Source organism: Erinaceus europaeus, chromosome 17, assembly GCF_950295315.1.
Source record: "Erinaceus europaeus chromosome 17, mEriEur2.1, whole genome shotgun sequence".
In the NCBI taxonomy this organism is placed as follows: Eukaryota; Metazoa; Chordata; class Mammalia; order Eulipotyphla; family Erinaceidae; genus Erinaceus; species Erinaceus europaeus.
In genome coordinates, this window is record NC_080178.1 from 74251491 (window position 1) to 74266541 (window position 15051).

Genomic DNA, 15051 nt, shown 5'->3' on the forward strand with positions numbered 1-15051 from the left:
AGTCCTTTGTAAGAGCAGTTATCCGCCACTACAGTCACCATCAGGTAGGACAGTGGCCTCCTGCCACACCTTGGAGCTGACACTGGGACATAGGCACAAGGCACACGGTGGTTCTGTTCATGGGGTGAGGGGTGTCCCTGTCACTTTGGGGTTCACCTGGATGTGTTTGCATGTGCCTGGGGACAAAGTTCAGCCCGGCCAGGTCTAAATGGGTTATGTGGGGGTGGTCTACTAGGGTCTGATGTGTGGGCTAGTCTCCCAGTCTCTCTCTTGGCCTCTTTTGTCCCCAGTCCCATGGGTGAACCCCATCCCATCCCTCCGCAGGGTCCACTGGGCCAAAACCTGTAATTCTGCTGTTGGGGTTTCCAGGTGGATTTTCTGATTGAAAATGATGCCGAGAAGGACTATCTCTATGACGTTCTTCGGATGTACCACCAGTAAGTGTGAATGTGTTTGGAGGGGGGCAATTTCCTCAGACCACCATTACCTGTGTCCAGAGCAAAGAGGAGCCTGGTGACACCTCTCATGGCTCAGCACATACTCACACGAGCGCTCTGTGCTCACACACACGCGAACAAGACAGACTGGCCGCTGCCCTGAGTTTGCTCGAGGGAGGAGTTTTGGCTCAGAGAGAATTAACCAGAGAGGCTTGAGAGAGTGTGACCAATGCAGGGGACAGCAAATGCAGGCTGCCTCTTGCACCCCCCCACACCTGCTTTTTTATCTACTGCGCCACCTCCCTGGCCACTCCTCACCTGCGTTTTGGACTGACCTGGTAGACAGTATTTTTATTGGCATCAGGGCAGGCTTCTCACTAGGCTCAGTGCCTGCAGGATGAACACACTGCTCTCAGTGACTTTTATTCTATAGAAACAGAAACTGATGGGGGGGGGGGGTGTGTGCAGTGGCACATCTGGTTAAGTGCAAGGACCCGAGCAAGGATCTGGGTTTGAGCCCCCAGCTCCCCACCTGCAGAGGAGAAGCATCATAATCACTGAAGCAGACCTGCAAGTGTCTGTCTTTCTCTCTACCTCCCCTCCCCTCCCCTCTCAGTTTCTCTCTGTCCTGTCTAATAAAATGGAAAAAATGGTTGCCAGCAGCAGTGGATTCGTGGTGCAGGCACCAAGGCCCAGCAATAACCCTGGAAGCAAAAAAGAAAAATAAAGAACAACAACAAGAAAAAAAAAAATCCCAGGTTTCAGAAACAGGCAAGACCGACCTTGAATCCTGCCCTGATTCCATTCACTTGTTAACTTCCTCACTGGATTCCTCATGATACTCGAGTGAGAGAACACAGCTCCTCTGAGCCACCCGGCCCAGACTTGGCGTCCTCGGGCCCAGAGGGTGGAGACCCAGTCCAGATCTGGTGGGTGTCTCCCCAGGACCATGGACGTGGCCGTGCTGGTGGGAGACCTGAAGCTGGTCATCAACGAGCCCAGTCGCCTGCCGCTGTTTGACGCCATCAGGCCCCTGATCCCCTTGAAGCACCAGGTGGAATATGACCAGCTGACGCCCCGACGCTCCAGGTGTGCGGGCAGGGAGCTGCCAGGCTAGAAGGAGGGTGGGGGGTGGGCAGGGTGGCTCAGTAGTGGGCTCCACCCCACTCTCCCCTCCATGCAGGAAGCTGAAGGAGGTGCGTCTGGACCGTATGCATCCCGAAGGCCTTGGCCTCAGCGTGCGTGGGGGCCTCGAGTTCAGCTGTGGGCTCTTCATCTCCTACCTGATCAAAGGTGGCCAGGCAGACAGCGTTGGGCTCCAGGTGAGCAGCGAGACTTGGGCCGGGGCAGTCATGGGTGGGGGGGCTTCCCTCCTCCCCTCCCTAGACTGTGGCATGAAGCAGTCACCTCTTATCTGACCCTCTTGGAGAAGAAAAGGTTGATGTGTACGACCAAGTTTTCCTCGGGCCCTTAGAAATCAAGCTACAAGCAATTACTTGTTTTCTGTCCAAAGGGGGTGGGGGGCTTTATTTATTAAGAGAGAAAGAACCAAAACATCGCTCAGACACACACAGTGCCAGCAACCTAACTCAGAGCCTCCAGTAAGCCCAGTGCACTGCACCACCTGCCAGGCCACTTGCCTGTTCTTTGCATCCAGCTGGTAACCTGGCTCCCAGCTACAGCCACCGCCGCTACCTGTCACTCCCACCCCCCTGACTTCTGGAAGCAGTAGCATGGTCCTGCCCTGGAACCTGGGGCTTTGGCCATGTGGCCTTGCACCAGAAGAGAAGGAACCACAGGTCTGGGGCTGGCTCGGTGCTTCAGAGCACAGGCTCTACACCAGCTGTGTGATTTTAGTGAAAGTACTTAACCGCACACTTCAATTTCCTCATCTCTAAGATGAGAATAGCGGGCCCAGGTGGTGGCACACCTGGTTAAGCGCACACATTGTAGTGCATAAGGATCTGGGTTCAAGCCCCTGTGAGGACCTGCAGGGGGAAAGCTTCAGGAGTGGTGAGGCAGGGCTGCAGGTGTCTCTCTGCCTCTCTCCTTCTCTATCTCCCCCACCCTCTGCTCTTAGTTTCTCTCTGTTTCTATCCAACAGCAAATAAATTAAAATATTTAAAATAGATTTTTTAAAAATTAAATCTAAAAATCATTTAAGATGGGAAGAGCAACAATACTACCTAACTCATGGGAGACCCGTGAATGAACAGTCTAAAGGTTGTTAGCAGTACCTGACTCCCAAGTGGGGTGTGTGTGTGTGTGTGTGTGTGTGTGTGTGTGTGTAGCAGAAGAGAGACAACAGGCCACATACAGGGTGCCAGGTGACACAGTCACAAGCATCTCTCCATGGACCTTGGCAGGACCCTCCCCTTGCACAGAGTTGATAGAAACTTAGAGACTTGACTAGAGTCACAGTCAGTAAGTGGCAGAGAAGAGATTTGAACCCAGCTCCCCTGATTCCCAAGCCCAGGCCCAGGGGTCTCTCCTCAGCACCCCAGGTCTCTCCCCTGGGGTTCCCACACCTCAGTGTCTGAGCAGAGATGGGCAGCCCTCCAGGTCTCTCTCCTGCCTGAGTTGCGAGCTGAGTTGTTGAAGTTCAGATTAAAGCACCCCCCCACACACACACACATACACACAGTTTACCCCCGCTCCCAGCCCCTTCCAGCCTGTTTGTTATCAACATCCTGATCCCAGCTGCTGGGCCAGGGGCTTTGGGCCCCAGAGGCTGATGATGGTACAATACACCACAGACCAGGAGGTGGAAACTGGGAGCTGACAGACATCGCTTTGTTCTAAATCCCTGTCTCACGGCTCGCCGGTGGCATCTGAAATTTCAGCCCCTTCATTCTCCCTCTCTTCTGCGGCACATTTTCCAGCCCAGAAGTACAGCCAGAGGAGGAAGCACAATGAGTTCTTCTCCGGGCGTCACCGAAGACCCCCCCTCCCCACAGACTGAGCTCTCCCCCACCCCACCTCAGACAGTCACTTCTCCTCATGCCTTGATGCGGGGGGGGGGGGGGGGGGGCGGGGGGTATCAGGGTATTTTAATGAAACGTGGAGTATTGCCGCCCAGCCTGTTTCTCAGGCTTATGAATTATTGACCCAGCCTGACGGGCTCGTCTCTCCTTTGTGCCCCTGACCCTCTGATTGTCCTTTCACCAAGGCCTGGCACAAAGGGTCCTTTGCCGGGCTCCCTGCAGCAGTGGGGGTGGGGGGGAGAAAGTGGAGCCTGCAACCCGATCCGGGCGCCCTGTGGGAATCCTTCTGACTGGGGTCCCCCGGCATGTTCCCTCAGGGACTGGACAGGGGACTTCTCTCAGGGGAGCTTAGGAAAAACATCTGAATCCATTGACGTGTCTGGAGTTATGTTTCTGGGGATGATCTCATGCCTGTGAGCAACTGGGAGAAGATTCTAGAAAGTTATTCAGACAGCCTGATTGGACTAAAGAGCCTGTGAGGCTGGGCTGTGGACTGAGGGGGTTTAGACCCACCAGGGGATGTGTGGTGGAGCACCTGGTTGAGTGCACATGTTGCAATGCTCAGGGACCCAGGTTCAAGCCCCTGCTCCCCACCTGCAGGGGGAAAGCTTCACAAATGGTGAAGCAGGGCTGCAGGTATCTCTCTGTCTCTCTCCCTCTCTATTTCCCCTTCCTCTCAATTTCTGGCTGTCTTTATCCAATACATAAAGATTAAAAAAAAAAAAAAAAAAGGACTCTTCTTCTCCTTTCTCTGCTCTTGGCCCCCTGCTGGAGACAGAGTCCAGCGTCCTGACTGAACTCACATCCTCCATCCAGCATAGGGCAACCTGTGCCACGTAGGCTCCTATGTAGCCTGGGGCTGGAGAATGTTGCCAGGTGCTGTCCCAGCTATAAAATGGGCAGGCCAATCCCTGCCTTTCCCACAGGACTTGAGAGCAAAAGCCAGAGAAGGCAGGAGGCAGGGAGCCGCAGTCCAGTTTGGCCAGGTGGCTTTCTTTTCTTCTTCCATCAAAATAGCTCACCTGCACTACACACTGCTTTGCCACGTGCACACACCAGGTTCAGCATCCTGTCACACTGAAGGAAGATTCAGTGCAAGTGTCTTTCACACTCTCTCCTACTCTCTTTTCTACTTCCAGATGCCCAAGAGACACTGTTTGTTATCCCTCAGGGAGACCTGACCTCAGTCAGACCCCAGGGAAATGTTTTCCAGTGGGGTGACCTGGAACTAGTCATTTCACCTGTGCTGTCTCATCTCACACTAGAGATGCAGAGGTGTTCTGACGAGTGAGTGAAGGAGCTGGTCTGGAGAGCTCTGTGGGGAGCCCCTCCCCATGGCATCCTTGCAGCCCCCAGGGGCCATTCCTGCCAGGCCCCTGAAGAGGTTGAGGTCTGTGTCCAGGCTCAGAAGGAACATGTTCAGGGATCATGAGGACTCTGTGGGGGTGTTGTGGGTGGAGTAGGCTACTGGGCTTCTCAGGCAGCCCCCACCAGGGCCGCACAGAGCCCAGCTGCACACCTAATCTACCGATGGCCTGAACACAGCAGTGTGAACCTCCAGCACACTTGTGCTGATCTCAGGCAGGACAGAGCAGCCAAGATCTCATGCTTACTCTGCAGCTAAAGTCTGTGTGACCTCACACAAAGTATCACCTCCTCACGCCTTGGTTTTAGTTACTGTGGGTGGGTGCCTCTAGTCTGGCCTTTATTGGGTGAGGAGCTTAGGGTGCTTGGAGTAGCAGTGGCCAGCAGGGGGCAATCTCCTCACAGGTCTGAATTCATGACTGGCCTGGCTGCCTCCACTCCCACCCTAGCCCCTATCTCTCCTAGTCTGGGAGACCTACACCCTGAGGAGAGGACTCTCTGGGCTAAGGATTAGCATAACACAGATGTGTTTGGGTATTTTCTGCAGTCCATGTGCCAGCCAGCTTCACCTGTGCAATGACTGCATTTTCCCATTTGACAGATAAGGAAAACTAAGGTCTGGAAAGTCCAAGAGGCTTAACCAGGATCCTGGAGCCAGTGAGAATACCAGCAGGTGTTTGAGCCCAGGGCACCTGATGTCCACACCATACGTTCGTTTGGGCTGCCCTTTGCTCACTCCCAGAACAGGAATGCAGAGGTCAGGGCCACGACAGAGCTAAAATGGACATCGTGCTTCTATCAAAAAGAGACTGCATGTGAGGGAGAGGGATATAAGCTTGAGTCAAGTACCATGGAAATTGCCTCAACTCAGTCACAGTGCCACAGTGATTAACAGAGATGGGAGAGCCTGCTGGTCAGGTCGGGGCAGGGGGACAAAGACCAGGAAGAGCAGCTTGAGTCCAGGTGAGAGTCGTCTTTGAGTAGATTCCAGAGCCCGGATGCTGCAGCGACATTCCAGGGACACCAGAGGCGAGATGCAGTAGAGTCTTGAGTGTATACACACACACACACACACACACACACACACACACACACACACACACCTCTGTACTTCCACCACTAGAAAATGGAGCAGAACAACATCCATGTTCAGCGGAGAAGCAATTAATGAAGCCAGAACTCCCACCTTCTACACCTCAAAAAGAATTTTGAGGGGGCCAGGCTGCAGTGCAGCAGGTTAAGTGCACATGGCACAAAGCACAAGGACTGACTCAAGGATCCTGGTTCGAGCCCTTATCTCCCCACCTGTGGAGGATTCCACTCACAGGCGGTGAAGCAGGTCTGCAGGTGTCTGTCTTTCTCTCCCCCTCTCTGTCTTCCCCTCCTCTCTCCACTTCTCTCTGTCTTATCCAATGATGACAGCAATAACAACAATAATAACAACAATGATAAACAACAACAAGGACAACAAAAGGGGAAAAAAGCCTCCAGGAGCAGTGGATTTATGGTGCAGGCAACGAATCCCAGTGATAACCCTAGAGGCAAAAAAAAAAAAAAAAAAAAGAATTTTGATCCATGCTTTTGGAAGGATAAAGAATAGGGAAGCTTCCAATGAGGGGATGGGACATGGAACTCTGGCGGTGGGAACTGTGTGGAATTGTATCCCTGTTATATTAAAATCTTGCTAATCTCAAGCCACTAATAATATGTATACATGTATGTATGTATATAATCAACTGGAAACTAATGAAATACAAAGAAAAAATGGGGCAGAAGACTACTTGCAGTGCCTCTGCCACTTGTCCTCAGACCCCTGTCTTCCGACCACTGTCCTTCTGTCCTCCTACACCAGGGTGATGGGGGAGGGTGGGGTGGATCCCCCAGGTTGAGTCCTGAGAACAGCCCTGGGTCCTCTGGTGGTGAGCCTGCTTGGCTGCTTGCCCGGCTGCCTGCTAGTCCCTGAGACTGACGCTCATTCCCTCTCTCTGTGGCCAAGATAGGGGACGAGATTGTCCGGATCAACGGCTACTCCGTCTCTTCCTGCACCCACGAGGAGGTCATCAATCTCATCCGAACCAAGAAGACCGTGTCCATCAAAGTGAGACGTGAGTGAGGCCACCGGGCATGGGGTGGCATGTGTTCTGATGGGGACCCAGCTCTTGGGGAGGGAAGGAGGGCCAGGCGCCACCCTCACCACCATGCCTTTCTCCACACAGACATCGGCCTGATCCCTGTGAAGAGGTGAGCTGGACGCTCCTCTGCTGTGACCCTTCCCTGTGGGGTCAGCCCTGGGGTCTGACCAACACTGCCCCTGGGCAGCATGGTTACAGGGTCCAGATGTGGCATATCTGGGACCTGCTCCAACATCTCTGCTTAATAATTCCCTTCTTCGGGAATCAGGCGGTAGTGCAGCAGGTTAAGCACACATGGCGCAAAGCCCGAGTACCCACGGAAGAATCCCAGTTCGAGCCCCCGGCTCCCCACCTGCAGGGGAGTCGCTTCACAAGCGGTGAAGCAGGTCTGCAGGTGTCTGTCTTTCTCTCCCCCTTTCTGCCTTCCCCTCCTCTCTCCATTTCTCTCTGTCCTATCCAATGACGATGACAACAATAATAACTACAACAATAAAACAAGGGCAACAAAAGGGAATAAATTATTAAATAAATATTTTAAAAAACAAGAGCAATGATAATTCTCCTTCTTCTTCTTGCCTTGCCACTCAGTTCTCCTGACGAGCCCCTCAAATGGCAGTACGTGGACCAGTTTGTGTCAGAGTCTGGGGTGAGGACTGTCTACGGTGGGTTCTGCATGGGACGGTCCCAAGAGTGACAGTGGATCCTGAGGAGGAGGAGGGCTTGCTCTAGGGATGTGGTCCTGATATGGCCCTGAAATGACACTTACATCAGCCTGGTAGTCGGGCGCGGTGGGACGGTGTTGTCCAGCCTGAAGGCCTTGTGCACACAGACACACTCAGTGACCCCTCCCCTTTCTCGCTTCCAGGGTGGGCGGAGTAGCTTGGGCTCCCTTGGGAACCCAGACAAGAAGGAGAAGAAGGTCTTCATCAGCCTGGTGGGCTCCCGGGGCCTTGGCTGCAGGTGGGTGGCAGGACCCTCCTGGGACTCACTCACCCAGAGGTCCAGAGCTCTTCTCTCTTTTCTCTCCGCCACTTTTGATGAGATATCCATCCACTGGTGAGACAGTACTTTCTGGTTCCCCACATCCCGTCCCAGTAGCCCTGGAGGGTCAGAAAGACGGCACAAATACGTCCCATTTTACATATGTGGAAACTGAGGCCCAAAGGCAGAGACATGTTCCCTTGGTGAGTCCTTGAGTCACTTGAAAGGGGGCTTGTGTGGCTGCTGCTCTGTGACAGTTCTCTTGTCACTGATCACCTCCTGGGTTTTCTAAAGAGACAGCCAGGCAGGTGGGTGGCGGGTGGTGGCGCGCATAGTACAAAGCACAAGGACCTGCACAAGGATCTGGGTTCGAGCCCTCTAGCTCCTCACCTGCAGGGACCGTGCTTCACAAGTGGCAAAGCAGGTCTGTAAGTGTCTTTCTCTCTCCCTCTCCCCCTCCTCTCTCAATTTCTCTCTGTCCTATCCAATAATAAAATAAAAAAAGAAGAAAAGAAAAAAATGGTTGCCAGGTGTAGTGCTGGCACTGAGCCCCAGCAATAACCCTGAAGGCAAAAAAAAAAAAAAAAGTAGCTAGGGAATTGCAGGCCAGCACTGAGCCACACAGAATGTTCTTGTTAAGCATGTAGGTGCTGCAGTACAGACAGACCTTCCAGACCCTGCTCTGCCACCTGTGAGTTCTAGAACCTTAGATGAGTCTCTTAGCCTCACTGAGCCTCCGTTTCTCCCTTTCTACACTGGGAGTGATAATGCCCACGTGGTGGTCATAGCAGGTGCCAGATTGACGCTCGTGTCAGTGAAGTCACTGTTTGCATTCGTCCACCTTCAGGCATCCCTTCCTAGTCAGGTGCAAGTGATACAGTTTCCTACCTCCCGAGGGGTCACAGCCACACAGGTAGTTGCAACACAGAGTAGCAAGGACTCTCCAAGAGTCGCACTTAGGGTTGGGGTGACAGATGGGGGCCCTGTCCTGTACTGTCTCTGACCAGTTAGCGGCAGTTGCCTGGAGAATTCTAAACTGCATCCTTAGACTCGATGTGATTGATACGTGATACCTGCCACTGCCCTTGGCCAGAGGGATGACAGAACTAGTGCCACTCTGGCTGCAGGCACCCTAACCTAAGAAAGGAGCAGCTAGCTTAGTTCAGGGGAGATTGAAGGAGTATGATTAAAAAAAAAACAACAACAACTTTATGAAGAGGGCAGGAGAGATAGCATCATAATGCTTATGCAAAGTGACTTTAGTGCCTAAGGCTGTGATGACACTGGTTCAATCCCCAGTACCACCATAAGCCAGAGCTGAGCAGTGCTCTGCTAAAAAAAAAAGGTATTAAGATCCTCATGAAGAGATAGTGTTTGAGTCTAAACAGTAAGTGGAAAGGTGTCAGGAAGAGAGGAAACAGCTCATGCTACCCACTCAGGAGGGAAGGGGGCTTGGGAGGGTTACAGCAAGTTCTCTCTAGCCGTGGCCACAGGGAAATGAAGCTGGCTAGCTAGGAGATGGAGGGCCTTGGGGACCAAACGCATGGCCACCTGCATCCTGCAAGGCAGGGGCACAGCGCACAGGGCAGAAGGGCCGTGCACTGAGGATGGGTGAGCGCCCAGCAGCGGGAGCTCACCTGCCCGTCCTGTCTCCTCCCAGCATTTCCAGTGGGCCTGTCCAGAAACCTGGCATCTTCATCAGCCATGTGAAGCCTGGCTCCCTGTCTTCTGAAGTGGGGCTGGAGGTGAGGGGGCCTGGGCTGGTTCTCTGTGGGGGCTTCAGAGGGGAAATGAGGTTGGACTGTGACAGCAGTTGCTGACTGAGGGTCCCTGGTTACTCACCCACTCAGAGGATGACAAAAGATGCTTTCCACAGTCTTTTCTAGCTCTGACAGTCTTTGGTCTGAGCTTGAGAGTACTGTGAAAATAATCAGAGATGGGGGGCCAGACAACAGTGCACCTGGTTCAACGCACAAGTTACAGTGCACGAGGACCCAGGTTCAAGCCCCCAACCCCCACCTGCAGGGGAAAGGCTTCACGCATGGTGAAGCAGTGCTGAAGGTGTCTCTCTCACTCCTTTATCTCTCTTTCCCCTTTCAGTTTCTCTCTATCCTGTCCAGTAATTATTTAATTTAAAAATATCAAAGTTGACTCTCATGGAATGCTTATTTCAAGTAGACATTGTTCTGTACCCTTTAGACTGTGTAAGAACTCTGCAATATAGGAATTATCACCATGCTCCCTTTTAAAATGAGGAAACTGAGGCCCAGGGAAAGTATTATCAGAGCCAGGCGGTGGTGCCACTGGTTGAGCACTCACATTACAGTGCATAAGGTTCCAGGTTCAAAGCCCCTGGTCCCCATGTGCAGGGGGAAAGCTTCACGAGTGGTGAGGCAGGGCTGCAGGTGTCTCTCTGTCTCTCTTACTCTCTGTCACCCCCCTCTCCATTTCTCTTTGTCTCTATCCAATAATAAATAAGTTAAGAGAGAGAGAAGAGAGAGAGACTAAGAGCGAAAGAAAGTATGAGCAAAGCTCATGAGGTCACTGGTGTGGCTGAGGGCCTCAGCTTCTTGAAGCTCTGCCCTCTGACTGGGTCAGGTCACCTCCTGCAGCTGTGCTCCAGTTCCTGCTGCTGTAAAGTGGGGGTGACCAGCTTCATTGGAGAGTCACTTAAGTGACTCAATACATAATGTAGAGTCGTGCTTAACACCGTGTAAGGGGTCAGTGGGTTCTGGCTGTTACATCAGTTATTACTGTGGCATGGCCTCTACTCTCTGAGAAGCTCAAAGGGTTTCTCTGTCTCCAAACTGAAGTTTTGAAAGCAAACATATATTCAGAAAAAGAAAGAGAGAAAGAAACAAAGAAAGAAAGAAAGAGAAAGAAAGAAAAAGAAAGAAAGAAAGAGAGGACAACAAGGAGGAGGAGCAGGAGGAGGACCCTCAATAGTGAGCAAACACCCTGATCCCTCTCCATTTCTCCACCAGACTGGGGACCAAATTGTGGAGGTGAATGGCATCGACTTCTCCAACCTGGACCACAAGGAGGTAAGAAGTGGGTGCTCAGCTGCTGATCCTCACGCCCTGCCGTGGCCTCTGAGACTGTCTCTCACCATCTCCGGCGCTCTGGGCTGCTCTGGCCCGTCAGACCTCAGTCAGCCACCTCTGTCCCCACAGGCCGTGAACGTGCTGAAGAGTAGCCGCAGCCTGACCATCTCCATCGTTGCTGGAGCGGTGAGTTCAGAATGAGCCCTCTCAGGCCTGCCCTCTCAGCCCCCTGTCAACCTCTCTTAGCACTTCCAGGAAGGGAGAGGGGCCCCCTTCCCTGCAACTCCTGACAGTCCAGACAGGCGAGGTTTGAATGAGAGACAAGAGCCATGGTGCCTCCTGCTTCCCCTTGTGGTGATGGTGGTGGTAGGGGCACATCAGCCAGCGAGCAGACAGCCAGCCCCTGTGGCAGTAGACAGCCCAGCTCCCCAGGCCGCTGAGCAAGCCCCCCCACACCCCCCAGGGCCGCGAGCTGTTCTTGACAGACCGGGAGCGCCTGGCGGAGGTGCGGCAGCGGGAGCTGCAGCGGCAGGAACTCCTGATGCAGAAGCGGCTGGCCATGGAGTCCAACAAGATCCTCCAGGAGCAGCAGGAGATGGAGCGGCAGTGAGTGCGGCCGGCCGGCCAGCAGAGCTCCCCGGCCCTCTCTGACCACTCACCATCCTGCCCGCTCGCTTCCTGCCCTCTGGTCCAGAGGCGGCAGCTGCTGCTGCTTCTCCTTTTCCTTCTCCTCCTCCTCTTTTTTTTTTTTAAGCAGAAGTTTATTTTAAAAGTATTTTTATTTATTATTGGGTAGAGATGGGGGGGAGATAGAAAGGGAAAGAGAAAGAGAGACACCTGCAGCCCCGCTTCACCACTTGTGAGGCTTTCCCCCTGCAGGTGGGGAGCAGGGGCTTGAACCTGGGTCCTTGGGCGTTGTAATGTGTGCATTCAACCAGGTGTGCCACCACCTGGCCCTGCTAGGCCAAGTTTTTCAGAGAGCCAGACAGAGGCAAAAACTCAATATTACTGGAACAGCCCCAAGCCCCCGCCCCCCATACAGTGGGTGGCCAGGCTCAAGCCTGAATCTCACACATGGCAAGGCAAGCCTCTTCCTCCTCCTCTTTCTCCTCCCCCTCCTCCTCCTCCTTCTCTTCCTTCTCCTCCTTCTCTTCCTTCTCCACCTCCTTTTTCTTTTCCTCTTCTTCTTTTTATCTAATTTTGTGTCACTGGATGCAAACAGTAACGTCACCTTGACTGTTAGGATAGATTTTGCACCAGAGTTTCACTAGGTGTTGGGAACCACAGATGCTGTCAAGAGAATTAGACCTGGGAGTTGGGTGGTAACACAGAGGGTTAAGCGAGTGTGTCGCAAAGCACAAGGACCGGCTTAAGGATCCCGGTTCCAGCCTGAGGCTCCCCACCTGCGGAGAGTAGGGAGTCGCTTCACAAGTGGTGAAGCAGGTCTGCAGGTGTCTGTCTTTCTCTCCCCCCTCTGTCTTCCCCGCCTCTCTCCATTTCTCTCTGTCCTATCCAACAATGACAACGACAATAACAACAATAATAACTACCACAATAAAAGAACAAGGGCAACAAAAGGGAATAAATAAATATTTTTAAAAAGAGAGAATTAGACCTAAGACCCAAGAATCTCAGAGTGATCACTGCCTATGTACTAGCAGATCCATGAACTACAAGTGACAACCAAACGATTGATAGTTGCTTTTTATTTTTATTTTTTTATGTTTTTAATCAGAGCACTGCTCAGCTCTGATTTATAATGATGGGGGCAGGCAGGTGGTGGTGCACCTGGTTGAGCACACACACTAGAGTGCACAAGTACCCAGGTTCAAGCCCCTGGTCCCCACCTGCAGGGGGAAAGCTTCACAAGTGGCAAAGTAGAGCGGCAGGCATCTCTCTCTTTCTCTCTCTCTATCTATCTATCTATCTCTATCTCTCTTTCTCTCCCTCCCTCCCTATCTCCCTTTACCCTCTCAAATTTTCTTTATCTCTATTCAATAAATTAATTAAATTTCTTTAAAGGTAGAGAGGGGGACCTGTGGCACCGCCCTGGGCTAGACCCGGGGCTGTCCTCTGAAAGGACCTCACTCTGACCATTTGCCCCTTGTCAATCACTTTCAGTAAGTGTTTGGGGTGGGTGCATGGAGGATACCCCCACAGCTGCAGGATCTGTGCCCAGCTGGGCTCGCACACTTGAGCTCACAGGCACAGGCCCAACCTCTGTGGCCTCCGCTCCCCCAGATCTGGTCCAGGCATCCTTTCGTCTAGGGAGGCTGAAAGAAAGGTTGCATCTGGCCTCACACCAGCAAGAGCTAAGGTGTGTTTTGTAAAATCCAACAAGCCGCACTGCATTTGTGTTTCAGAAGGAAAAAGGAAATTGCCCAGAAGGCGGCAGAGGAGAATGAGAGATACCGGAAGGAGATGGAGCAGTGAGTGCCCCGGCCTGCCTGTGTGTCTGCACCTGGGTGTCTGCGGGTGTGAGTGTGCCCTTGGGAGTGTGGCTGGCCAGAGGCCACGTCCAAATCCAGTTAAGCTGCCTGTTTTGGCCCTTGCTGGCTGCACCTTGTCTGTAACCACTCCACGATCCCAGTGCACCCATCATGCTCTGGCTCCTACAACAGAGTCTTATATAATCCCTGGGATGGCTTTCACACCCAGTTTATAACTGGAGCACAGGGATGGACTCTGGTGTGCTGGGACCAGGAGCCCCCCCCCCCACCAGCTGGGTGGGGTGCTCCATTGGGCAGAAGGTGGGTCTGCTGAGGTTCTTACTCCAGTCACAGTCATGGGACTCTTGTTTCAGGATCATGGAGGAGGAAGAGAAGTTTAAGAAGCAGTGGGAAGAAGACTGGGGCTCCAGGGATCAGCTGCTCTCGTCTAAAACCATCACCGCTGAGGTGCACCCCGTCCCCCTCCGCAAACCCAAGTGTACGTACCATGCCCTCTCCCCAGAGGGCTTCCTCGAGGCCTGCGGCTTGGGGTCTGTGTGTCCTTCAGGAGGGCGGCCGCATGCCCAGCACTGTCTGCCAGGATATGGGGTGGGGGTGGGGGAGGCTCAGGCTGTCTTCCTTGTCTTCAGGCCTGCTTCCAGACTCTTCCCCCAAACCCAAATTCAGTCAGGCAGAACCTTTTCCTGTGCCCGTGGACCACTAAAGAGGGAACTGACTATTGTGAAAATGAATCGTTTGTGGGGTTATCATGAAACAGAAACTAGAAAGTAGGGGAGAAGCTCATATTAGGAATCCTGCTGGACCAGCGCTGGGGGTAGGCTGGGGGCAACTGTGGGAGGAGCCTACTGCTTCCCTCCTGCATCCCTGTGAGTGGACAGAGGTCACACTCCTCCCAGAATGCAGCTGGGGAAGGACTGAGAGCCCCTCCCTGGCACTAGACTGGTCTTTTCATCTGCCCTTCTCATATCTCTCTTTCTCTCTCATCTCTCTTTCTCTCACTCTCTCAATATCTTCTTTCTTTATTTTTGGTATGATCTTTATTTATTTATTGGTGAGAGACAACCAGAAATAGATGGGAAGGGGGTGATTGAGAGGGAGAGAAACACAGAGATGCCTGCAGCCCTGCTTCACTACTTGCAAAGCTTTCCCCCTGCAGGCGGGGACCAGGGGCTCAAACCCAAGTCCTTGTGCACTACAACACGTGCTTTACCAGGTGCGCCAACTCCCTTCCCCTCTTTCCCGTCTCCTTTCTTCATTTGTCCTGTGTTCTCACCTCCAGTGTCTCCGTCCAGACCTCCACCATTTCTCCCCTGTCCGCCAATTCTGAAGCCCAGTTCCCAGGATGCTTTGTCAAAGGGCAGCTCACAGCACCAGGACAAGGGAAAGAGAACTAACTATATCTCAGTGCTTCTCTGCTGATTTAGTGGTGGGCAGTCAAGGGCCAGGCACCTGGAGGCCATGACAGTCACAGTCCAGGCAGCCTGGCTCGGCCTCCCACCACCACCACCACCTGACAACTGCCTCAATCCATACTTGACATGGGGTAGGTTCTACTCCAGCTGACTATTCAGCTGAACCTGTGAGTAGGGACTCAGTTTACTTCCCAAGAACCAAGGTTCTCTCGTCTCAGCTGCATGGCAGTCATTGGGATCTTGTGA

At 52.9% G+C, this 15051-nt stretch overlaps 1 protein-coding gene across 1 annotated transcript in view; it reads left to right on the plus strand.

Annotated features, from left to right (window-relative positions):
* Positions 1-15051, plus strand: part of USH1C (USH1 protein network component harmonin) — a 47190-nt gene that overhangs the window by 5316 nt on the left and 26823 nt on the right. Inside the window, 13 exon segments of the mRNA XM_060177073.1 lie at positions 370-437; positions 1383-1526; positions 1621-1759; positions 6783-6891; positions 7003-7027; positions 7507-7564; positions 7784-7878; positions 9560-9644; positions 10884-10943; positions 11073-11129; positions 11407-11549; positions 13307-13372; positions 13747-13871. Coding sequence (XP_060033056.1) covers positions 370-437; positions 1383-1526; positions 1621-1759; positions 6783-6891; positions 7003-7027; positions 7507-7564; positions 7784-7878; positions 9560-9644; positions 10884-10943; positions 11073-11129; positions 11407-11549; positions 13307-13372; positions 13747-13871 — 1174 coding nt within the window.